Here is a 27139-nt window from a genome sequence, read left to right as displayed (position 1 = left end):
TAGCATGCCAAGTCCTTTCCTCACTCCTATGTAACATGCCAGTGGTGGTAGTGGTAGGGACAGTGGTGGTAGTGGTGGGAACAGTGGTGGTAGTGGTGGGACAGTGGTGAGTGGTGGGGACAGTGTGGTAGTGTGGGGGACAGTGGTGGTGGTGGGGACAGTGGTGACAGTGGTGGTGGGGACACAGTGGTGGTAGTGGTGGGGACAGTGGTGGTAGTGGTGGGGACAGTGATGGTAGTGGTGGGGACAGTGGTGGTAACAGTGGTGGTAGTGGTGGGAACAGTGATGGTAGTGGAGACAGTGGTGGTAGTGGTGGGGACAGTGGTGGAGACAGTGGTGGTAGTGGTGGGGACAGTGGTGGTAGTGGTGGGGACAGTGATGGTAGTGGTGGGGACAGTGGTGGTAACAGTGGTGGTAGTGGTGGGAACAGTGATGGTAGTGGAGACAGTGGTGGTAGTGGTGGGGACAGTGGTGGAGACAGTGGTGGTAGTGGTGGGGACAGTGGTGGTAGTGGTGGAAATACACTACTGGCATATCCATTTATACATCATTAAACCCAGATTATAAAATAAATTCTGGGCCCAAAAGATCTTACATATATGATAGGTAAAATCAATACAGTATTTGGTAATCAAAAAAACTTTTATTTTTAACCTTAACTTGATTTTATTAGATTTCTCCGACTTCAATAACATGTACATAAATTTCACTGTATAAGAATATGTTGGTTCTTGTATTTCTTAAGACATACAGTAATGCAATATTGTACTTAACAGTATTGGTAAGTTTTAAGGCATTGGCCGCCAGAGTACAGTATTTATCAGTTATGACATCTTCAATTCCTTGCAAGATCTTTGTACAATGTCATATCTCTTATGCTTTCTCTTTAGCTTTCTATGAAACTTAACTTCAGACAGTCCCACAGGATAACTCAATGCTGAAACTTTTGCCTTCCCTCTGCCAGTGCCACAATGATGCCTCACTAGAGAAAATATATCCTCAACTGCAATCCCATTCAGTCTGATGGGCACAATGGCTCTGTCTGGATGTCTGCTGTGGAAGTTCTTGCATAAGCTCTTGAATCCATGCACTGAGAGCTGCAGCCCATCCCACGTCTGCCAGGACAGAAACTCCTTCTGTCGGGGATTCCTCACTTGAAAGTCAGTTGCTGCTACAAAAGGAAAGTAAATATTCAGGAAACGTTAAACAAATGAACCACATCATTAATCTTTTAGGAACATTAAATAAAACCTATGGTAAAAAATTAGTCAAAAGCTGTGTCAGCTACTTGTGTACGGTGTCCTCTCTCTACTGAATGAAATTGTACGGTGTTAATCAAATAAAGTATTAAAAGTGGCATCCCCGGAGAAAAGGAGTTAAAATATTTTCTCAGTCAAGAGTTCAAATATGTCAAGGTTCTGTGGCAATAGGTTAGAGTGGAAGTTGTTTTAACAATATGGATGCCACAAATCACTTACTGATGCCCAAAGGGTTATAATATAGATAAAATTACTGTAGTAGAATACTGAACACATATGAAGAAATTAATAACATAACTTACTGTGTGCTTGTTTCTGCCATTCACAGAACCAGTGATACCCCTCCACCATGTTACTTATGGCCTCTTCATCAGTAGCAGTAACACCAGAGTTGCTCAGTAAACCCTTTTCAAAAATTTTGTTGGATGCTGTTAAAAATTCCCAAGTCTTTTCCATCATAGGTTTTAGGTCTTCATGCACTGTTTGTTTAGTTTCCTTTTCTAGAGCATCCAAGACCTCCATTGTCTGAAAGGGAAAATAATTTACGAGAATTGGGAATTAATTAATAAGCGGCTTTTTTCTAGAAAGCGAGAACTACAGTAACATGTTAGGTTAAATGGTAAAGTTAGTCTATTTTCTTGACAAAATGTATATGAAAAATATTTAAAACTTATGGGCACCGCGCAATTGACGTTCGAATACTCTAAACGTATTAAATTAATTCAAACCTCATTAATTAACATTCTAATTCCATGAATTTTTTAATTTTAAACCCAGATCCTTTACCAAAATGTACGAAATTTTAACAGAATCTATGTTTTCACCAAAAGTGCCAAAACCTAGACATACTATACCCAGATTTTGAAGAAGTAGGTCATGATAATCTGTAAAATAATTTATGATTACAGGTCTGACATTGTTCATTGTTTTGTAGGTTTCTCCTGTGTGTCTGTGTGGTAGTGAGGTAGTACTAACAACCAACATGTGTGTGGTGGTGTGGTAGAAGTAACAACCAATGTGTCTCACTCAGAGTAATAACTGGAACACCAAACCAACCATGAAAGAACAAAACTGGCCAACAGAACTCACCTGCAGTATTCTTGATGGAAACAGGGCATACTGAAACTTTATTGTGTGGCGACGCTCAATGTAGCTCTTGCGAAGAAGGGGAGCAATTCTGGGTTCATTCTTTTTCTTTCTCTCTATATCATTCTCAAGAAGGAACTCCAGGGCCTTCCACCCAAAGGAGATGCCACCATACTGGAAATCTTTTGACCCTTCAGGCTGAGAAGAGTGTAAGGCGTTGATCACATTAATCAGCTGCAATGATAAAAGGGTATTCATTATACTGATCATCTGTATTTACAAAGGTGTTCTTCACATGAATCAACTATAATGATGCAGGTATATAAGACACAACATAGTTAACTTTTTCTCTAAGTGCATTATCCAGCCTCGAACTCCTGGAGGGTTTGTCAAAATAAACCATTAACCCCTTGTGTACAGGATCCCCTCTGTGCTGAATAAAATCGTCTGGCGTTAACAAAATCAAATATGAAGAGTAGAGTCCTCATAATGAAGGGGTTAATGATGACAGACAAAACCAACCAATTAAACCTAGCCCAATTAACTTTAACTAATGGACAGTTTTAATGGTGTCTAGAGATTAACACCACAATTACTTAAAGTATTTGTGTATGTGCAGTTTCACATTTACACAAAGTCCTCAAGAAACAGGTCTAATGTATTCATGTCTAACCATATGATTAGGGCAAACAATCCATGATATTTTTATGGAAGGGTCGAAGGGGTTGGTGAATGTGGGGTTTATTTCAGAGAATTCATCAGAGCGGACCCCTAATGGACTGCCCTCCCCAAGACTTCCTCGTACACAAGCTCCGTTGATGGCGGCATAATCGCATACAACAGCTATTGTCTTGAGTCCAAAGTCATTAAAACTCTTAATGGTCCAAAGAAGATAACCTGAAAAAATGGAGAGAATTTATTGAAGATACAGTAACAGACAGATAAAATAGACTCCACAGACAAACCACAATAAAGAGAATAAGAATTTCAATTTAGTCTAACTGATTATGTCTAATTACTCATTATAATCATAAAGGACCAATTTCAGCAAAAACAACTGTTCCTAAGGTCACTTATATCTAGGGTAAAAGACTTCATATTACTAATGGGTCTTTAAAGAGTAACCTGTAAGCTACATCCACTGCCTTAACCTGCCTTGAGTGGGGAACTCTGACATGTTCTAGGGGTAAACCACACACTGTCCTGTCTGACATTGTAAAATTTTTGAGCAGCAGTTCCTCACCCAGAAACACCAGAGACAAACCAGCAAGATCTTCGATTTGCCAGATGAAAACCCTGAGATAGGTTCATAGTAGCTCCAAGCCATGAATGCCCCTAACTATGGATTTCTGCTTTACTTCCATTTACCAGCTGCCAGTCACACCACCTGCAGCTACCTGTGACTCTTGACAGTTCTACAATGCCTGTGATGGATCAGCCTCAGAGGAGATAATCATTAATCTTTCCTTCCCTCTTTCTGTCATAGTATTCTAGACTGGCAGGAGCTGTAGAGGGTGGAAGCTTGAATCCCAATGAATTGTTCTTGGTGCGAGACATGATGAAGCTCTCCTAGTAAGCCAGAGGTCTTGCTGGATCTAACCAACCACTCAATCAGGAATATAAAACAATTATTTTGTGAACTTCATAACTCGGTACTGTACACTGAACAACCATCACAATGAACTGTGCAAAGATCTGAACCTAAAATGACATGACATGACATACAGTAATTACCACTAATACTGTACAAGGAATTATTACTAGCAGATGCTATCGTAATCTTAATTATCAACACTTACTAGCCAGTTGAGGTCCCTTTACATCTTGAGACAAATGAAAGTGTGGCCCGATGATGTCATGTTCATAGCACATGTCCCGCCACACCGTCTGAAGTACATACCCATCAGGCCGAGGTGTTTTGACTTCAGCTGATGCGTTGAATATATCACAAAGACTCAACAGTTCCTCCTGGCTCAGGTCATGACCGTTGAGGGACTCGTGTATCCCGTACCAAACCGCCTACACAATATTACATGGATTAGGCTCAAGAAGGATGAGGCTTCACACCATATCGTCATATACTATACAAAACTCTTTTGCATCCATCACACAGTTTTAGCCATGCAATATTGTCATCACTCAAGCCCTGTGTGTGAGTGTATGTGATACCGGATATGTTCATTCACCTAAAAGCTGTCAACCAAACTAGCCTTACAATTATGGAAGGATCAATCTGAAACCTGTAAGGATTTATCATTACTAACTCAAGGATGTACAAGAACTCTCACTGGGTCAAAATCAGAGGTCAAGGGTCAATGATCTTATTAACCAGTTAAAGAGGTTATAAAAACTATGTGATACTAATAATAAATATCAAAACTCAGTCATACTATATCTAATATATAAGACCGAGTGGTACTAACATTTTCGTATCCAAACAAACTGAGTGATATAATTATTTGTTATAAAAACTATATAGAACTACCATTTAATATCAAAACTAACTGACACTGTACTGCCACTTAACACAAAACCTCAAGAATACCGCACAAGCATCAGAATAAAATCTCTAACTCTATCAAAACCCAATTTACACGACACTCAAAGAAATCTTTGTGGTACTAACGTTTGATATGATTTTCATTTGGTCGATGATGAGGGCTCCTTCTGCCAGGCATGGTGGAAGTCCCTCTGCCTTATACTCTTTAGATAATGCAAAGTATTTCTTAGATTGTTCGCTGATATATTCCTGAAAAAATATATAACATTGTACAGTACTATAAATCATAACCTATGAAATATAGTAAGAGAAAAGAGACTAAGGATAATACTGTACATGAACTCAATTTTTTGGGGAATCATCATCATCATCATCATCATCATCATCATCCTCATTTATGCTACACAAGTTACATGATGAAATATCTTACTAAGTGTGTCTTGGATTGGTTTTCCACCTCAAAATTGTACTCGTTCAGCGGGTGTAGTGAAGGCAGGTCGAGGATTCTGAATGATTCAATTGACTTGTAAGATTCATTGTTCCTCAGGTATATGGCGAGGGCGATCCTGAACGTGACCATACTCCAGCGATTACAGATCTCATTCTTGTACCGCATGCAAGTGTCTTTGGCAATTTCAGCTGAAATAACAAAAAGAATTTCTGTAATATTTCAAATCTTCATTAAATAGAGTCTTCTTATCTAGCACCTATCTATATGATTAACAACCTTAGGAATCAATACTAAAAATATTATTCTCCTTCTGTCAATGCAAAGAGGAATGGTTGACTCACACGAATGGTCATTAAGTTGATTGCAGTTGTTGTAAGCCTCTGTTTCATCAGCCAACAACCGATCCCTCACATAAGTTGCCTTCTTAACTTCCCCGTCCCACACATAGAGAGCGGCCCATTTTCTGGCATTAACGGCCTCCGAGGAATCTCTCTTAAAGATCTCAAGAAATAACTTATCATTCTTCAGTGTTGTTAATACCTCCAAAAAGTCTTTGTTCTGTTTACTGTTTAATGTAAAAAACCTTTCTTTCATATTTTCAGACAGTTTTATTAAGTCAACATCCGTGTGTCTCATGCTTCTCCTCCTGAGGTGTCCACTGAGTGAACTATTTTGAGAATACCGGTATCTGGGAAACACCTTCTTGGACAGGTTAGGGGATGGGAGAGTCTTAAGAACTTTTACATTAATGACTCCCAATTTTCTACGTCTGTAGCGAGCTCTGTAGTAATAAATCTTGTGGTTACAGCACCTGCAGGTATAAGCATAACCTTGTATCTTGCTCATTGACACAGAATTACTCTTTCTATAGAACTTTTCACAAATCTTATCATGATATGACACTCGGCCACAATAGAAATACTTGTCAAATGTATGAAGAGGTACCTTGATGCCCACAGCTTGACATGCTTTTATGTACGTTTCACTGACACCTGGGCAGAATATGTACTGGTTCTGAATAAACTTGTTTTCAACTTTCTTCAGTATATCTATCGAAGCTTGAATATTGCCGATGTCTACTTCCTCAAACAGTTTGCCGAGAACTATCATCTTTACGCATGACTCATTGATGATCGCAAACACCGGCCTCAATACCGTATCTCCGTCAAAATCCATGTTCTTCTTTTCTTCATCCACATAAAAGGCAGGATTCACCACCATCACTGAGCTGGCAGTTACGTGAGCTATTCTGAGCTTGTTTGATCGGGTAATAAATGTCTGTAGAACTTCCGGCATCTTGGTAAAATAAATAACATACATTAATAGAAACATAATGTGGATTTATAATATTTATGCTCCTTTTCTATATCTAATAATATTTCCTCAGAAAGGCAGTGAGTAATTAGCTTTAGAAAAGTAATTAAAATGTTTGAGGTGTCATTTGGAGATGTAATTATACAGATATAAAATTGCAGACTATAGATCCTTAATCAGTATGTTCAGGAGTACTGTACATATATTGAGATTTTGAACAAAATCAGTGAGATGAAGATTATGGCCTAAAATGTAAGCCTTTATAGGATTTTTTAAAACACTTTTCATTGCAGCGTAATTAGTGATCGTAATGACGCTTGGAGAATTTTAATTATTTTATCGATTTTAATAATGACGATTGTTTGCCAGTATAGGTACTCCTAAGCATGCAGATTCCGAATTTATGGTCGACCAATAGACTGTGGGATAGCTGGTGGTTGTAATGATGCTTGTAAGATTTCAATGAAATTTTTCTCAATGTCAATTACTGAACTCACCAACTATTGGTTTCCGAGGTATTTTGTTGATGTTTTCGTGTTCTTCTAGACCTTCTTCAGAGTATTTACAAAAAAATATACTTTTCTCTTGGAATTGGAATCGAATGGACAACCATAGATTTGGAAGCAGCAGACTCTGGAGTACCTATACTGTACTGAGATTTTGAACAAAATCTAAGGGGTTTAACTAATTAAATTCTTACAGAATAACACCAAAATCACACCTCGGAAACTTTCAGTTGGCGAATAATTAGCAATGAAAAAATATCTAAAATCTAAGAATTAATTACATTCTTCCAAGCATCATTACAACCACTAATTATGCCACAACTGAATGGGCAACCACAGATTTGGAAGTAGCTTGCTCAGGAGTACCTACAGAGAGAGAGAGATGTGCAGTGGCAACTTGGCTCCCTTGGACCCATATAATACATAATCCGAACACATTAGAATCAGAGGTTCAGAGCCCAACCATAAACAGAAGCAGTCACCAGTTATACTGAACAGTGGCAACTTGGCTCCCTTATAATTAGGATTTGAGATGTGTGCAGCCCTTTAAAAAAGCTTATTATCACCACTTTCACCAGTGTAAAATACAGTAGTTCACATCCTGTCTACAGTATATTGAACAACCAGTGAGATAACACATCCCTGTCTAACACCCACATTTATTTCACCTTCTTTCCCATTTACTCTTACTGCTGTCCTGCTATTCTCATAGAATGCTTTTACTGCATTAATAGCCTTCCTCCCACCCCATACACTTGTAATACCTCCCACAATGCTTTCTGTTCAAACTATCGTATGCCTTTTCCAATGCTATTATAAAACATAAAAACCATCTGTAAGAAATAAAAACCAACAAAACTTATTAAAACCAATAAAAAGGCAAAGAATAAAAGGAAAGATTGATAAAACAACGCCACACTTACCCATTTGAAAGCAGCATTTAGCGTCGTATCTGAAATAAAATAAACAAACAAATCAAGCAACTCATATATCACCATCCAAGTGTACAGACATTACCAGAATATTACCATTGACACAGGTGATAAACTAATTACCATAATTAACCCAAATTGTAAAAATTACATACCTATACTTGTACAAAAATATTCCCTCAAATATTATCAGTCTGCAATATATCATAAGAAATAATATAGTGAAACTTCTATTTAACAGACTATATGGAAAGGAAAGTCCATTATAGCGAGGGTCTGTTAGATGTGTGACCTTCATCTATCAGATTATATGGAGAGAAAACTCCTTCATATACAGGTTTCACCATAACGAAAAGGGTAAAATAATAATAACAATATCTAAATAAAATTAAGATATCATATACATATTTATAAGGGAAATTTATCTTACCTTTTGAGGAGGATAATGAGCCATCTTGAGGAAATTTGTTGAATGTCTCCTTGTCACTCATTACCACAGGGTCAGGATCATCTGGGTTTTCGAGGTCGCTGGAGTTATCGGGGTCATCAGGATCAATGAAGTCAGGGTCATTGGGGTCATCAGGGTCAATGAAGTCAGGGTCATTGGGGTCATCAGGGTCAATGAAGTCAGGGTCATTGGGGTCATCAGGGTCAATGAAGTCAGGGTCATCACTTGTAACACTGTCCGTATCTTCCTTATCAACCAGAGACCCTGTCAACAATGTCATAACTTCATCATCTTATATTCTTTCTGAGTAATTTCATTGAACTTGCTGTCTAATGTGTACAGCTCACTCCAAAAAGTACCTTTACGGAGAGGTTCGAGGAATTTTAAAATGAACACCGCGACTCCTGTTGTCTCGGTAGGATTATCAATATCCTTCATCCGTTGTTTCTTGTCCAACACAAAAATTTTAAAGATACTTTTTGAAGCAAATATATATGAGAATTTAAAGAGTAATTTATATTCTATGTTTGAACTTTCTCTAACCTGTATATGCATTAAGGTGGGGAGACCATTATGTGAGATGTCTTAAAGATATATCAATTACAGTTCATGCTATTATTTATATGTAAAACTAAACTAAAGTAAATAAAAATGTTACACATGAGTTTTAGTAAAACTGAAATAAGTCCGGCACTTTTATTTTGCATGAGTAAATTATAAATGTAATCACATATCAATAAATGCTGATATGAGTTCTATGTTTATAATTTCTTCCCAATGTGCCCCTACAGTTCTTGGAGATAGTGTACTCAGCACTCTGCCAGTTCCACAGACTTGGTCATCATCTGTCTCGGCTCACTAAAGTTCCATCACTTCATATTTTACAAATTAAGCATTGCACATATAATTATCTAGTTAGTAATTTTTAAGATAACAATGTTTAGTACTTCACAGTTACTGCAGTCATTTTGTCAAAAGTCATTAATATTCATGAAACTGTGAGGTGCAGGTCAGAGTTAATAGTTTTATATATATATATATATATACTGTATATACATATTATATATATATATATATATATATATATATATATATATATATATATATATATATATATATATATATATATATATATATATATATATATATATATATATATATATATATATATATATATATATATATATATATATATATATATATATATATATATATATATATATATATATATTATCTCAAGTTCTTATACCATATACAGTACTGGTTACACTAAACATCAATGCTTCTCTCTAGACTCACCTCGACCTTCTGAGAAGCTTGTCAACTTGTTCCCCACATCTTCATGGCCACTGAAGACCTTGTACAAGTAAGAGAATATTTATATAAAGTATAACTGCTGTGTATATTGCATAATGTGGCATCAAACTAACATCCTGCATTTATCTATATTCTCTATGGTAATATATCAAATTATAGCATTGATAAGCCATATTATTCAACATCTTTTTACCAAAAAAATATTACTTGTCGGCATATAAAGTGCAGAAGTGTTTGAAAAATAATGAACAGTTTAACAGAGTGAATTAACACAAAGAACTGTGAATGAAGATGATAGTGGCAGCAGCTTCAGTCACCTTCCTGTTCTTGCTACACAAAGAAAAGCGGCTAACACGCTGATCAGTGGAGAAGAGGATAAGGAGAGCAAGTCACCAAACTTCATACAGCACTTCAGGTCTGTGTTTATACCTTCCTTGTATAGGTTGTAATTTTCTGGATAATTTAAAGAACTGGATTTCTAAGTTCCAGATTCTCAAGGCTGCAGTAGTGACTATACTTGAAAATATTGGAAATAATGTACAGAAAGTTTGTGATCACTATTAATAGTTTGTGATACTACCCATGCAGACAAGGCCAAATATTAATTATGAAAAAATAAATATATATATATATATATATATATATATATATATATATATATATATATATATATATATATATATATATATATATATATATATATATATATATATATATATATATATATATGTGTGTATGTATGAAGTTTTGTTATAACATCCCTACAGATGTTAAGTGTGGAACTATTTTTCTATAAACAAAGAGACAAAAGCACCATAACCACAAGTATATTCCCCTGATCAATGTTTTGTTGGGAAAAATTAAATAATGTAACAATAAGAGGCAGTTTTTACACTGTGTTGATGTCTATGAGTAAAATCTTTGCTGCTCTCACCAGTTTTTTCTGCCGACTTCTTGTTAGTGGACCTCTGGCCAGACTCCTTCTCTGTGTGATGTCAACTGCTCTAAGTCTCTTTTGCTTTTTGACTCTTGTTTTATTGTGCCACTTTACTGTGAAGAGATCATCTTTCTTATGAGTACTAACTGAAGGGATCACCTCATGCTGTGATGAATCTATACACTCGGTGACATCATCATCAATAGTTATGCTGAATTCCGGATGAGGAAGCTGATCATCTTCTATTACCTGAGCTGAGGAGAAATCGGCTCGCTTTTTCTCACCCCTTACTGAAGGAAGCCAATCTTCCTTTAAACTTGCTAAGAGTGAATGTCCACCATATTCTTTATTCTCACCTCTGGGTTTCTTTACTCTGTTTCCTGCCACATCCTTTTGTCTTGTGTTCTCTAAAGTCACAGATTTTCTTTGTTCAGTAGATTCAACAATGATCTCTTCACAGTCTGTTGTTGGTTCTGGAGAGGTAACATCAGGTTGGGGGTAGGTGAACAGATATGGCACAGCAGTCAGTCTTAGAATTTTGACCGACTCAGAGCAACCTGTGAATAGTGTTTACACTTTAAATATAGAAGGTGTCTACTGAACTGGAATAAACTTGAGGATTTAGGTTAAGCAAAAAATACAAGTCAGTAAATATTATAGATTAGGTGTCCTGTACATACTATGTACACTTGCTCCAAAAATAACTATGTGGAGGGGTCCAACGAATTTCAAAATAAACACACTGACTCCTGCTGTCTGGGTAGGGTTGTCAAAATCATTTGTCCATTGTGTCATATTGTCTCGCACAAATTCGTAAAGATACTTTTTGGAGCGAGTGTACCTCATAATCATCAATTTCATGTACAATAATTTAAAGTATTTAAATATCATTACGAGTGACAAAAAAAATCGAAAGTTCCTGCCAGTTTTTCATGTGTGTAGAAGAGAAGATTTAATGTTTAAATAAATTTGTCATTTAAAGCTTGAATAAACATGTCATACAGTAAGTGGGTCACAGGAAGTTAAATACATCGACGAAGATTCACATTAAGGACGAAATACTGTAATCTAAAAAACAAGAGAAGGGATGTAATAATTCTTTCATTTTTAATCAGATATTATAGAGGTAAAAAAAAAAGGTGAAGATTAGTTTTATGCCATAAAAGGAATTTGATAATGGAAATAGGTTTTACATGTGAATTTCATGGTGAGACGAATGAATGTGACCTGTATTTCTGTGGCTAATGCTCATCTATGTAGATATGACCCCTTTAACACTGGCAACAACAATTATTTTTTTCACAATGGGTACGGCTTTGAAGATGAAGGAAAATGTGGGGGTTAAAGCACAAAAAAACACTTACATTTGTCATGTAACTACCTAAGCCACTAGCAAAAATTAAATAAAAGAGCGTCACCCAAAAATTCTCTCTTCGTCCACCTCTAACTTTTTTTCCTCTAAACAAAACAACAAAAGTGAGTAATTATTTTTTTTAGCACACCCTCAAATTTTATCACGAGATGTCTGATTTCTGATGTATTTTGGTGTGTTTTGTTCAGATTTGAACTTAGTTCCCATGGGAAATGCATCATTATTCTTTAAAGAGGCAAGTCATCCTTGATATAAGCTGGCTATTTTCTATCAAAAACGAAGGTGAGATCTAAACAAAGTATACATCCAAATACATCAGAAACCAAACATCTAAATCCCCAACTTTCACTAAATAAACCTAACCTAACATAGCCGGTAACCCTAATATAACATAATGGTTGCCCCTCGTATAACGAGGATGGCCGGCCCAAGGGCCACCTAGGAGTGAATTTGTTTAAGGTGTAGAAGCTGTCACCAACACAACAACCACACCCTGAGTTAACGAGCTGCATGACCCAGTGTCAAGGAATAGTCCGAGAAGACCAGACAACTCGCCAACTGCACTGGCTAACCATTACCCCGGAACACCATCCGCAAATCAATTAACAACCAGGTCCCCAATTACTGCTGGGTAGACCGAGGCAAATGGCGTAAAAAAACTCGCCCATAGTTTCACCCTGCCCGGGGATCGAACCAGGGTCCCTCGCTTGCGAGGCGAGCATGCTGACCATTACATCACAGAACACTACAAGGAAACCCTAACCCCTGCGGGGAGCCCTAACCCCAGCGAAATAGAAGAAATGGCAGGTGGAGATTTATTTCTTAGGCATTCCTCACTTGTGCAATTGTTCTGAAAAAAAGCATGTTTCCAATAGGCTTCAAGGGTTGAGGAATGTATACAGTATATGCGGTAGAAATTGCCTAAAAGTAAGTGCTTCTATGCGATTTGAAGATGTGCTAAACCGAATAACAACCAAAAAGTATATATTAAACTACTCTTCATTACCATTAGTTGAGGTGATGCACGGCTGGTACCTCCAAGGACGGCTGGCATTGTGGCTCTCCATGGTTATGTAGTGAAGACCATCTCTTGCCCATCACCACCACCACACTGTTTACTGCTGGCTGTTTAATTCAGTGTTGCCAACTCATATTTTACAAATTCGCTACTTTAAAATATAAGTCGCTAGATCTTTCTCTGTTCTAATATATATATATATATACATATATATATATATATTGCGTCGGTTTTAACCTTCAGATATTGTAGGAGAAAATCAAGAGGAAAAAACACACTTGTCCTCTAGAAGTGCGGTAGTTTTACTACCACACAAAAATCAGTTTTAAAGAAAATATTTAAGTGGTCGGTAGTAAGAAATGATCAATGTTCTGCAAAGAACAGTCTCAAACTATTAGATCAGGTTAGGATAGGTTAGATTAGATTAAGATGAATTAAGATTTAGTTAGAGGGTGGTAGAATTTACAACGAACAGTCTCAAATAACCTTCAACTGCACTTGCCGGAGAGGCCTCAGATTTATTACTCTTCTCGAAATTAATCTTTAATTGATTGAGGCACCTGCACCCCCTTGTATTCCGCTGCAGACGCCCATGCTTTTGGGAAAAATTAGTCATAACAAATTGGTTAACATTCTACCTTTATTTAGTCCTATTACTTTACATATACAGCTAATGAGTACAAATAAATTATATTATTTATGTTGTCTAGCAAACAAAATGTACATATGCATGATAAGTGTTTTCATTTGCCTAAAAAAATCGATATAATGAAACAGAAACATATCACCTACGAAAGAGGATTGAAACCTAACACAACCTAACCAAATATTAACTTATCCTAATCTAATCTAACCTAATTTATTGTGACCAAATCTAACTTATCCTAATCAAACCTAAGCTAACCAAGCTTAATCTAACTTTAAATATACAAACCTTATCTTTTTAATTTTATCCTCTTCGCTAATCGGCTCGTTAGCCGCTTAGGCGATCGGTCACGTCTCTGTTGGCCAGTACTGGGCAGGCACCGGCTCCTGATGTACCTGAACCTACCTAACCTTTTGGGGTACGAGATGTTGGGTTCACACTCAGGATGGGATGGAGAAAGGAAACTCACAATGTGCTCTCTGTAAGCATATTGTATTGATGTACAATGCAGCTTGGTGCTGGGGGTAGCAGCGTGAGTCCAAGCGTGATGTAGAGAGAGCTGGTTGGTGAGGGTGCTCAGAGGAGGACCAACTTGTGGGTCGCCATGCTCGCCGGCGGGAGCGAGGGGCGCCAGGCAGGAGCGGAGGAGATGGTGTTGTTTGCTGGTTGGTGTATGTAGAAAGAGAGGTAGGTCGAGTACGAGTACGAAGTCTTTAGTTAAGAGGTGAAAGAAGATTATTAGGGGTTGAGGGAAAAGTGGTGAAACTGAAATACAGCAGAAGTAGAAAGAATCTGGGCTCAACCAGGTCACCACGAGGTCAGGTCTTATATAGCGGGGGTAGGCGTGGCTTAATAGTTGACCTCCGTCATGTAAGGCGGCCCTGGTTGACCCAGACCACGAGGCATACACTGGGGAGTTCGCGGGGTCGGCTACTCAGCGACAAACAGCGTTTGTAGGGGGAATCCACTACAACCTAACATATCCTAATGTAACCTAACCAAACCAATATAATAGGGCGCCTAGTAATCTGAAATCCATTTATTTTTATATTTTTTTTGCTTATAATATGTAAAGAAAAATTAATTTTCCAAAAATATACTTAAGTTCCCTTCTGTGAACCTTTTTATTAAAATTTCTATAGCTAAGGTTAATTTATTTAACATAACTATTAACTTCATGGTAACTATTCTATACATAGTTATTATTATCATTACTATTATTAGTGCCAACCGAATCTTGAGACTTTTATCTCTGCAATCAACATTTCAGAATATTCTGGGAGACTTTTATATCTTTTCCCTTGTAATTGACCTATATTATTATTATTATTATTATTATTATTATTATTATTATTATTATTATTATTGTAGTGGAATTCTCCCCTACAAACGCTGTTTGTCGCTGCCTAGCCGACCCCACAAATTCCCCAGTGTATGCCTCGTGGTCTAGGTCAACCAGCGCCGCCATACACCACGGAGCGGAGGTCAACTGCTAAGCCACGCCTACCCCCGCTATTTAAGACTTGACCTCGTGGTGATCTGTCTCTCTTTCTACCTACACCAACCAGCCAGCAACACCTCCGCCTGCCTGGCGGCCCTCGTTCCTCCGCCTGCCTGGCGGTCCTCTCTCCCGCTGGCGAGCATGGCGACCCACACCAACCAGCTCTCCCTACATCACGCTTGTAACCATGCTGCCTTCCCAGCACCAAGCTGCATTGTACATCCAATACAACATGTATATAGAGAGCACATTGTGAGTTTCCTTTCTCCATCCCATCCTGAGTGTGAACCAAACATCTCATACCCCACATTATTATTATTATTATTATTATTATTATTATTTTATTATTATTACTGTTATCAATATTATTATTATTATTATTATTATTATTATTTTATTATTATTACTGTTATCAATATTACTATTATTATTATTATTATTATTATTATTTTATTATTATTACTGTTATCAATATTACTATTATTATTATTATTATTATTGGCGCCAACAGAATATCAAAGAATTTTATCTTAATCAATCGTTCAGACAAATTAAGACACTTTTCTTCTCTAATGTTCCCCGCGCGGCCCTGTATTATTACTATTGTTATTGTTATGATTAGCTATTTAATTAAAGTGATACTCTTTAATACTACGGTTACACGTTTAAACTCATTCAAAGTTATTTAATTCTGGCTTTTAATCTCATTCAAAGTTATTTAAGTCCCAGATTTAAACTCATTCATGAACTGTTTTCTTTACTCCCATTTTCTTTGTTGCACTAAAATAATAAAAGAAAATAAAACTTTTTGTATGGATAACTTTTGTACTTTATTTATTATGGTTGTATTAAATAGCAATTATTTTACTCCTGTGTACTTTATTTGTTAATTTATAGTTTAGACCAACCACGGCTCTCGAGTTGATCAATGTGTTTTTTCCGATGGTTTAGCCAATTTTAAGTTACTTATCAATGACGTCCCCCTCGCAATTACCTCATTAGCAAATCTAACCTCCTAACCGGTTGGCTCTGCCCCTCTGGATTCCTTGGTATATTTAAATAATTTTCGAGGGCAACGCCATAGAAACAAGTGCATTAAAATTGTCTAAACCATCGGAAAATCAGTGATAACTCGAATGCCGTGGTTAGTCGAAACTACAAATTAACCATTTCTTTTATCCTCTTCGCAATTGATCGGTCAGTTACCTGCTTTGGAGGTCAGTCACGTCTTTGTTAAGGACTGTTCACACTGTGGGCATGTACTGGTTCTCTGTTACGCACTATTGGCAACTAACTACTATGTTACTAGGCAAGTACTAACTGCAAGTCGACCACCCAAGCGGCCCTATAAAAACCATTACGTATTATTCGTGATTCAAACCAGCAGTTTTATAGCGTTTTGTACCTGTCCATATGAACAGAACAGCCAAACCTCACCATACTAACAGGTTTTATATAAATCCGCTAAATAATCTACTAAATGATAACAAAATTCTCTGATATATCTGATAGTCGCGAAAGACGATAAAAAGTCGCAACAAGAATCGAAATCCGCTAGATTTAGCGATTATTCACTAAGTTGGCACCGTTGCAACTAATGTTTACATATATGGTGGCTCAGGGACTAGGTATTTAAATATTTATGCTGAAAATTCCCGTACAGTATTGTTGAATAAATGTCTATTTACTACCTGTACACCTCCCTGCTTGTGTGGAGTTTCTACTTTCCTAATTTTGCAAACCTATAACTACACTGTATAGTTATTAATTACTTGTAGCTATAAATGATATGCAAGTTTTTATTATTAATTAAACACTTTAATACAATTTATATAACACTGGAGGTTGAAACAATATTTTTAAGACTTTTCCACATTATTTGTCATGGCCAAATATATATCCTTGTTCACACTCATCGTTCACAGGTCTTCCTTGGCCAAAACTCAACTTTATGGAAACTGTAAAATTTAAAAAAAAATACTGTATATTGCATAAAGTTTTTTCCGTGTCGTTTCCATGAATCTTATCTGGCATAACCTAATATAACTTAACCCAATCCAACCTAATCTTACATTTGATAAAGTCATTCAGAATTACTATACAGTACAGTACCACCCCATGATCTAGTCCTGATTACAGTACAGTACCTGTATATAAAAATTACTGTAGGAATAAGAATAATAAAACAACTTGTTACAACTGTCACTGTATATTTTATATCCTAACATTAATTACCCTGTACATGTTTTAGTTTTATTCGCATATAAATTCACATCATAAAAAACCACCATAGTCAATATAAAAAGCAACTCTACCCATTATTCTAATCATTGTGGATTTCAACAAGTGTGCACGTTGACCTTTGGATAACAACAAGTCCGAGAGGAAAAGTTTTATCCTAAAATTGTACTTCAACATATTTTATTCACCTTTTTTATAATTTTATGGAAATCATCAATAATAATAATAGAGAGAAATGAATGGACTGGAGGTAGGCCTTTAACCCTTGTGTATTGTACCGGGGTCTGTTTGTGCTGAGGAAAATCATGTGGCATTAACCAAATAAAACATTAAGAGTAGCATCACAGAGCAAAGGGGTTAAATGCTAGAAAGCGTTGTACAAGTTTTAACTGTAAATTGAAGGGTAACATACAGATCTACAGTAAGGCTACAGAAAAAAACTTGCAATACAGATCCAAAGTTGCAGAAAAATTTACAATACAGATCTAAGGTTACAGAGAAACTTAAAATACAGGTCTATGGCTCCACAGAAATACACAATACATATTAAGGCTACATGGACACACAAATGAAACCATCGCTACAACATTATAAAAATAAAACGCCTTCTATCGGTGTTGTTGTCCGCGAGTCCAGATCTGTGTCCAATTTTCACCTGGACTCTGACTTTGACTTGAGCATGATAGACTTGGTATTACTTTAGTTTGGCCTAAAGCATAATGGACCTGACGACTCGAGCTAGGTCCACTTTAAATCCTTAATAAACAAAATTACATACAGTATTTGTCCACTGTATCAATGGTGTACAAAGTTACATATATAATAAAATAAATTACATGTTTAGTGGTTGTAAAAATAAACATTTCCTACATATTTATTACTCCTGCTAAAGCTTACAGATAATCTTTTATTTGACAAAGAATAATGCAGTAAACTTCATACAAGATTTTGTCCAAACGTGAGTGAAATTTTATTTGAGAATTGCTATGTAATGTAAAAAAAATAGATATACTGTATTATAAAACATTGGATCTCATGATTCCTTAAATCACTGGTGATGGCTTAAGGACAACATTATACACACCATCCATAAGTGTCTTCACAATAAGACCACAAGTGCATCAGTTAATATTCAGCAGAGACAGCACATAGGCTGCAACTTAAAAAATCCAAACTACTGTACAATATCAGTTATCCATCACCCCTATTTATTATCTTAGTTTAATATCAGTTAAACATATTATATATTAGTTTAGAATTATCATACAGAATTTTACAAGTATATTGTGCTTAGTGAAATATTAAGGCTTTTATAATGATCTTCCAGTTACCAAAAATTTTTAGTTATCCGAAATGATTTTGGTCCCAAACACTTTGGATTTTTTAAGCGCAACCTGTACTGTATATTGACATGCTCACATGGGACCTGTTTAGGAGCACAAAGAGGCTAAAGTTTCTCAAATACAATAATGCAGTAATGTAATTCTAAACAGCTAAAAAGGCTCATTACTCCTCTTGATCATTATTACAGTAAGATAATGTCTTTTGAGAATAAATGTCTCCATTACCAACAGTTGTTTTCCTTAAATATATCTATAATCAACCGCTGTTTTCCCTAAATGCCTCCATAATCAATAACTGTTTTCCCCAAATATCACTCAAACCAACAACTGTTTTCCCATCCATTACACAAAATTATTTAGCACCTCTGAGACACACTATTGCATTAACTGGAGCCCCCCAAACTAGTTAGGCTACTTAAGGTTCAAGCATATATCCCAATCGATCACAGATTCAAAAATAATCAAATGCATTATGTACAGTAACTCAAAAACTATTTTTACTTTGGGGAGAAGGGGTCAATGAATTCCAGAATGAACACTGACTCTTGTTGTCTCAGTAGGGTTGTCAAAATCATTCATCCATTGTCTTATTTTCTCAACACAATTTTGTAAAGATAGTCTTATGAGTGGCTGTATATTACCTATAACAATAATCAGATGTGATGCTTGAACAGACCTGCACCAGCTTCTCAGAATACATAATTTGTTACAGCTCTACAATGACACAATGTTTAAGTACCATGTCTTGAAACATCAATAAAAACTGGACTTTATTTGGACTTGGAATAAGATTTCTGACTAGATTTCAACAAGGTAAATTTTAAAGACTTGGACTGCCTGGACTTGAAACTTGGACATGGTGAATGATATATATCACTTGCTGTAATACAATTTAACAAACTGCATCCTACTTTATTCTCAAACTGTCACAACAATCTCTACAAACATAACCACTTGTGTACGGGCTCCCATCTGTGCTGAATAAAATCATCTACTGTTAAACAATTCGTTAAATGAGGCATCCCCGGAGTGAAGGGGTTAGAGGTACTCGGCCTTTCATTCTCTCACTATAATTAATAGAAAAATATATTAATTCATCCCTGTATATTATTTCCTATTTGATGTCACATGCATCTACCAGCATGTGGGGTGGATAATGGGGCATTCTACCTCCTCCATATTCTGTACTATGAATAAAATAACTGCATATTACTTTCCATGTACAGGGGTACAATGTGTCTCATGGAAGGGGGTACAATATATCTCTCATGTAGGGGGTACAATATATCTCTTGTGCAGGGGGTACAATATATCTCTTGTGCAGGATTTACACACACACACACAATACTCAGATGGCAAGTGAGGCTGCTAGTTCCTACAGTCCATCACAAATGGCTTAAAAGTCATTTGAACCTGACCTTTCACTGTTAGCTCAGGAACTTAACCTGAACTCCATTGCAAACTACAAGAGGTAAGATTAATCAAATGACCTGACATCACAAAGGAAAGAGTATTTAATTTTTAACTACAGCTGGAGAAATTATGGAATGCCACATAAATCATAACACTAAAACCCCATTCATTTGTCAGTGTTTTATCTTTGTTTTAACCCCATGAGTCCAGGAGGGTTCAATCATTGTCCTCTAATGTTTAAACTATTGTCATCAAAGGGATAAACCATCATCTGGAAAGGGTTAAATCATCATCAAAAAGATTAATCCAATGTCCTCAAAGGGTTAAACCATCCTCCTCAAAGGGTTACATTGCCTTCATTTATGCCTGGAGTTGTGTCATTAGATAAAGGCTGGTATAAACAAATTTAGTTTAATGGACAGTTTTCCATAATAAGAGTGGGGAGGGGTACATTTCCAGCCACAACCCAAGTCCTCTTTTTTGACAGCAGTGGAGGTCAGATTCAACAGGATTTTTTTAGCCGGGTGATAGCAAACTCATTTTCCAATCTAGTGAATGTGGGTTCAAAGCCTGTGGTGGCAGTAGTGTTACTTGGACTAGTTTGAACATAATTACTTAAAACTTAATTGAACCATAAGAAAGGGGGGCCCAGAAGTGTGCTATACTACACCTTAAACTTATTCCTAATACAGTACATAATATAAAAGGAACAATTATAATGTACACGACAATCACAAAACCTAACAAAAACATAAGATATAGCACTGAGAACTGCACCCGTTATCTAAGGACATTACTATACATGACAAAAACAACTTGATAGGTAAACTAACGAGTTTCTCCCTCATCAAGACTCAGGGTAAATCAAAAATCTCATTTTCTTCGTATATCTGCTGGGTCTTGTTATATACAACATTTACTGCCGTGACTAGCTCCAGCAGTTCTGCACGAAGTTGTGTTTCTGTAGCGGTATTTCCTCTTGACAGCTGAAAAAAAAATAGAAACGGTAGAAGAAAGTCATAAACACATCAATTATTCCATGTACTGTACTGCTACATATCTGAAGCCTCTCACTCCGTTATTTATCTCTATTGAAGATAATTTTTATCTCTTCCTGTTCCACTTTCCTTTTTATTTTCTTCACATTTGTTCACATGGAATATTAAATCTCTCCTAGTAGAGTACACACACTTTGAACACATCACTAATATTTGTAACTATTCATCTCAACTGCCCACTAAAGCACCATAATATACAGGGAGCAACACACTCACCTCCCCTTTTGCATCTTGTATTCCTACTGACCACACTCCTCTCTCACTGAGCAGCCACAATAACATTAAATATCCTACTTGTAGACCTACTTTCACTGGGGGTCAATTTCCATCTTCTTGACATACTGTACACAAACAATTAAGTAATATTGACTAAGTTAACTGGTAAATTCTTGTGAGAAACACATTGACATTATCATTCTATAGTATAACACTTATTATCCTCTTGTGTACAGGGTTGCCTCTGAGCGGAATAAGATCATCTGGTATTGGCCAAATAAAATTTTAAGTGGTATCCCTGTAGTGAAGGGGTTAAAGTTTCTTATAACCATCTACTGTAGTCTGATTTTTCCCTAAACAACAAATTGAAAAAAATACTAAAATTTATGTTGTCTACATATTGTATAAACAAATAATAAAATAACATCCAAAAACTAAACAAAATAATAATCTAACATATACAAAATAAAGTTTTTTTATGTACGTACTGTATTACTGTATGTTACTTACCCTGTCCAAGATGACTTGATGACTGGGCATCAAGAGGAGAATTTTTGGAAGTGTATTTGCTAATATTGGTCCATGGAACTTGGCTAGAGTTTTTGTGTAGACGCTAGAAACTTTCTTCCCAAAGGTTTCACTGTCCGAACTATTTAGTATTTCTACAATAAAATCTTTGACAAAGTCTGCAACAAAATTCGGGATAAAAAGTTTACTTCTATAAAATATCCGTTAGGAGGATAACCAAACCTGAGAGTACAGTACAACAAATATTAAATAAAGTAAAATATACACAAGATAAAAGCAAAACAATGATGAAGATAATAAATATAATGTACCAACAATAGTATCTCGAGTGTTTCTTAATAATGTTCTTGTTTCATAATGGTTCTTGAAGAGTCACGACACAGTATTGAGCATGATGCTGTGCTGTATAAGACATTACTCACCAAGCGCTCGATGTACCCTCAACAAGGTTCTTGCCCCAGATGATCTGTCGCTACTGGTAAGGAGGTTCTTCTCTTTCTCGTACTTTATCATGGACTGGACGGTAGAGTAGTGATGTCTGTTACTTCCGTCAAGATATTTTTGAAGGATTGCTAACTGCCAATAATAAATACAGCTAGTAAATATGACTGCTAAATAAAAAATGCTTCTTCACCATGACTGTACAGTACATGTATTATCAAGTAGAATTTAAAATCTACTAGTCTTTATCATTTTCACTGGCCCTTAAACAAAGTAAAAAAAAACCCAACTTTCAGCATACAGTATATGAAGTATATACAAATTTAAAAAAATCAGCATTTAAACACCAAAATCTCATGTTATTTGTTAGCCACAGTTCAGTAAAACAACGTCTTTCAACCTCAAGACACAAATTTCATGGATCTGTTGGCCCTAAAATCTTCTCTGACAACAAGTTTGGTTCGGGAAACACATACGTACAGTATAACATTACCTTCACACCAACGTCTCGAGCAATGAATTGGAAAAAAGGTCCTAAGACCTTGAAGAATCTGTCAGGAAGGAAAGGAAAGGTGTATTAGGATTTAATTATCTTTGAAATGGGTAAATGGGTTAATCCATTTACTATTTTACTGCCTTGTTTGAATATGTGGACTCAATACCCTATAATGGTAGCCAGGTCTAATCTAATACTTCATTCTGGATACCTAAATTGCCCTGCTGTTTGCATCACCCCATCAGGCTTATATGAGGGGGGTAGAAACCTTGAATCACAAAACCAAAGAAAAATGGGAGTCTAGTGTACTGGGTTCCGTCTGTACTGAATAAAATCACAAGTTGTTACCCAAATAAATTATCAAAAGTGGTGTCCCTGCAGCGAGTGAAGGGTTAAGGAAAATAATTGACCATCAACTAAGCCTTAGCCAATTTTAACATCTGAAACAATCTTTACAATTAGTAGCAATGGATTGGTTCCTGACAGCAAAGTGAGTTGTTCCACTAAGCCGGACTACTCACTGCCATCTTTTTATTTTTAAAGTTTAATACAATTCTGTAAAATAGTCTTTTCAGGTGTAAACTGTGTCCAACCTGACAACTGCCAGAGACTCTACGGGATAAGACAGAGATCAGGTTAAAGGTCATATTGAAATCATCACATAGCAGCTTTCTGAATGCTTCCAAAATGTTCGAACAAGTGATACCATTTCATATACAGTACAAATTTAAAACTCTTCAGTGAAACCATTAATATTAAGTCCCCTTACAGTATTACTAAAGGAGTAGCAGTGATGAGCATGAGTGATAAGTTGTGAAATTCTCATAAAAAAAATAAGTTACAGCTTATTAATTATATAAAAGAGTGTACAGTATTTACTTGTTCATTTCAATATAGCTGTTCACGTAGTCTTGTAGATCCACCAGGCCATCCTCCTTCAACCTGAATCCTTTGGTGATAAATGTCACCCTCATCACCATTTCATTGTTGTCACCTTCAGTCTGCTCTTCCATCCTGCTGGAATGGGGAAAATATTACAGTACCTGAAACTACAATCATTAAACCCTTGTGCGAGACAATAACATCTCATGGTAGTTTTGTTTTGCTGGGAAGCATTGGGATAATTTCAGGAGGTATTCTGTCTAATTAATAGTAATGACTATGAACTTAACAATGGTTTAATTTCTTTGGATTTTAACTAATATGATTATCTTAACACAAGCAATTCACATCTGGTGAAGGAATAAAGACTTTGAAATCACATAAGATATAGTTAGCTAGCTGTGGCCTCTGCCCCTTCAGTGTTTTGGCAACTTACAAAAACCATCAGTGAATTAAGTACAGTATGTTTTTAGGACTACAAAATTGAGTCATATATGTATTTAAAGTTCCTCACTTGAATTAAGGTTCTAGGAAGTCAATCCTTGACTGAATCAACTTATGCACACTTCAGAATTTTACTTACCTAAAAGAGGAAAATTTGTTGCAGTTGTCACGATTCATGCAAGACAAAAGGCACGACAAAAGGTGTGTATGTGTCTCAGGCACTACAGTAAGTGGTGTCACGATGCCACTCACTGCAGTGCCTTCACCCAGAAAGTGAATGGACACAAGCCATCAATGATATTGTTTAATTTTAACAAGAACGAACCATTCCACAATTGTTAATACTGTTTACAGACTCTGGCTCTCATAAAACTCACCTATTTGACCCTGTTGATATAAAAGCACAATCGATGATGATTTTCACTGGCTGTAGTGCCTTCATCACCTACAACTGGCATCACTGGCTGTAGTGCCTTCAACTGGCATCACTGGCTGTAGTGCCTTCAACTGGCATCACTGGCTGTAGTGCCTTCATCACCTACAACTGGCATCAATGGCTGTAGTGCCTTCAACTGGCATCACTGGCTGTAGTGCCTTCAACTGGCATCACTGGCTGTAGTGCCTTCAACTGGCATCACTGGCTGTAGTGCCTTCAACTGGCATCACTGGCTGTAGTGCCTTCAATGAAGGAGCTTCATCCACCACTTGCTGATGTGATGCAGACACAGTGAAAATGTCAACAAAACTACATCTCGCCCTTCCTAGACTTTAAACACGAACCTTTAACTATCACTATTACACAACTATAAGGTGACATTCTGAGGTATAAAGAGACACTGATCATCTTGATAATTACTCAAATAACTGTCCATATACCAACACTCAAGCTTGGCACTACCGCTACAGTACGCAGCACAGCAGTTCGTAAAACTAAAATTAAACCCTTCTTATATCAACAAAGCTCTCTCTCTCTATATATATATTTACCATTACATTCTCTAGATTTTTCATTGTACGCCTGTGCACCATGAAGTATTTTGAGCGGTACTTGGTGCTGAGGCTGCCTCACCCGCCAGCGGCCAGCCCTCACCTGTAGTCACTACACTATGGTAAACAATATGTGATGTCACACCAGTAATATTAGTTTAATCTATTTTTCTTCAGTGTATCATTTCCACTACTTATCAGCTCAGTAGCCTTTAGGGCAGTTGAGATATAAATAGATCAAACAATGTAGCAGCAAGTTTATATTTCAATTGGATTATTTAGCGATACCTTAATTTCGTTATCAACAATACAAGTCACATGAGGTTTTCTTGAGTCTTTTTATATTCTTTACAAGGTATTTCTGCTGTTCTTTACAGGCAGAATATCTAATCATTTAGTTTGATGACCATAATAATAAGAATCCATAAAAGCACTGGCAACAGCGAAGTTTATTATTAACCCCCAATGAGTCATCTTCCTTCACCCTGTGCTACAGTCCGCACTGTTCATGTCCACTCTAGTCTACACTACAAGGGTACACAGCTGAATATCCATCTATCTATCTATCTATCTATCTATCGATCGATCGACAAAGCAGTAAATCATTATCAATTTCCATGTTTGCTTCGAGAGAGTTCGGGTTAGCTCTGTTACCGAGATGAATGGACTCATAAATTGATTTACGCATATTATCGTTAACCTCAGTGTACACGTTAATTACGCGTATTAAAAGTAGTATATCTCATAATTCTTAACTGTTGTTGGATTAGCGTAACAATTACTAAACTAGTTACTCGCGTAGTAACAACATACGGTACCGTAACACAAACATACAGCATGATTACAGGTGAAGTTCTCAGTTAAGAGCATTGCCTTAAAAAGTAGAATTTATCACCCATTGTCGATATTCTGTTATCCCTCTGAACTCGCTACGATATTATTCATACGGTTAAAATATGTCTGGTGACAGTATAAAAGCGACAATATAAACGGAAGGACGCAAGCTCAGGGTCACAGCAACATGATGAAGCATAAAGTTTAGTCTCACAGGAACTACTGAGGGAGAGGCATATCTTGAGACAATGTTATAAGATGATGTTTAAGTATAACTGTACCTGTTGTGTTGAGATTAATAATTAATGACGAGGGAAGGCCAGCTGTGTCGGAAATCTAAATTATTTTACTAGGAGGTCTGCTTGCCAGACCCCTGCTACACAACCACAACAGTGTGGTGTTGACATCTCGCCAAGTTTCATATATATATTTTTATAGCTAAGTAAGTGTATATATTGGATTATTGTACATGTAAAGAGACTTTGGTGCAGTGATTAGTATAATGAAGGTACTGTCTTAACCTATAGAAGAATATAAATACCCGTATCAAAATATGACCCATATTAATTATATTGTGGTATTTAGTAACTACAATACGACAGTAACCAATGCTGAAAAAAAATAGTTGGTAACTCCACTGGAAATAAGAAAAAAAAAAACTCTAATTTCACTTCATAACTAACTAATCGTGACACAGTGAGTGTCTTGCCTGGCTAACATTATTTTCTTATAATTTTGCGTAGAAATTAAATAAAATTAAAAGAAATATCTCCGGCAATACTTACAGTTTACAAGCTGTATGACGACTTTCCTTCGCCCCGCATCCTCACAAGAGTCCCTGCAGACACCACTCCCCCCCCCTTCATCCGCTCGATAATAGGAAACATTATGCACAATAGAAGTCACGTGACGTCTTTAAGAAATACCGAAAGGTGGGTGAGGTCAAATCCTGACGCCACTGAGCCCTCT

At 36.5% G+C, this 27139-nt stretch overlaps 2 protein-coding genes across 9 annotated transcripts; both read right to left on the bottom strand.

The window, feature by feature from the left end:
- Window positions 1-623: 623 nt before the first annotated feature.
- LOC121875149 lies at window positions 624-13251 on the bottom strand. 3 transcript variants are annotated; one of them, XM_042379571.1, is made up of 13 exons: window positions 13129-13251; window positions 10748-11307; window positions 9796-9853; window positions 8479-8760; window positions 8040-8068; window positions 5638-6592; window positions 5276-5484; window positions 4972-5094; window positions 4145-4364; window positions 3019-3242; window positions 2349-2579; window positions 1562-1784; window positions 624-1171 (listed from the first exon to the last, which is right to left on the bottom strand). In XM_042379571.1, exons 1-13 carry the CDS (start codon window positions 13187-13189, stop codon window positions 825-827), a joined length of 3522 nt encoding a protein of 1173 aa, XP_042235505.1. In that variant the 5' UTR covers window positions 13190-13251; the 3' UTR covers window positions 624-824. The 3 variants fall into 3 exon arrangements, with proteins under 3 accessions (XP_042235505.1, XP_042235506.1, XP_042235507.1); XM_042379572.1 differs by lacking the exon at window positions 8479-8760; XM_042379573.1 differs by lacking the exons at window positions 9796-9853; window positions 10748-11307.
- A 4229-nt stretch (window positions 13252-17480) lies between these two features.
- Window positions 17481-26556, bottom strand: LOC121875148 (ceramide-1-phosphate transfer protein-like). Of its 6 annotated transcripts, none has more exons than XM_042379568.1 (6): window positions 26452-26556; window positions 23903-24040; window positions 23021-23078; window positions 22509-22662; window positions 22069-22244; window positions 17481-21270 (listed from the first exon to the last, which is right to left on the bottom strand). In XM_042379568.1, the coding sequence occupies exons 2-6, from the start codon at window positions 24034-24036 to the stop codon at window positions 21139-21141; spliced, it is 654 nt and encodes a 217-aa protein (XP_042235502.1). In that variant the 5' UTR covers window positions 24037-24040; window positions 26452-26556; the 3' UTR covers window positions 17481-21138. The 6 variants fall into 6 exon arrangements, with proteins under 6 accessions (XP_042235502.1, XP_042235503.1, XP_042235504.1 ...); XM_042379569.1 differs by having other exon boundaries at window positions 23903-24037; XM_042379570.1 differs by lacking the exon at window positions 26452-26556 and adding an exon at window positions 25337-25534 and having other exon boundaries at window positions 23903-24037.
- Window positions 26557-27139: the final 583 nt, after the last annotated feature.

Source organism: Homarus americanus, unplaced genomic scaffold (genome assembly GCF_018991925.1).
Source record: "Homarus americanus isolate GMGI-L3 unplaced genomic scaffold, GMGI_Hamer_2.0 scaffold36970, whole genome shotgun sequence".
In the NCBI taxonomy this organism is placed as follows: domain Eukaryota; kingdom Metazoa; phylum Arthropoda; class Malacostraca; order Decapoda; family Nephropidae; genus Homarus; species Homarus americanus.
The sequence above is the reverse complement of the archived record's forward strand: the minus strand, read 5'-3'. Positions and strand labels throughout refer to the sequence as shown.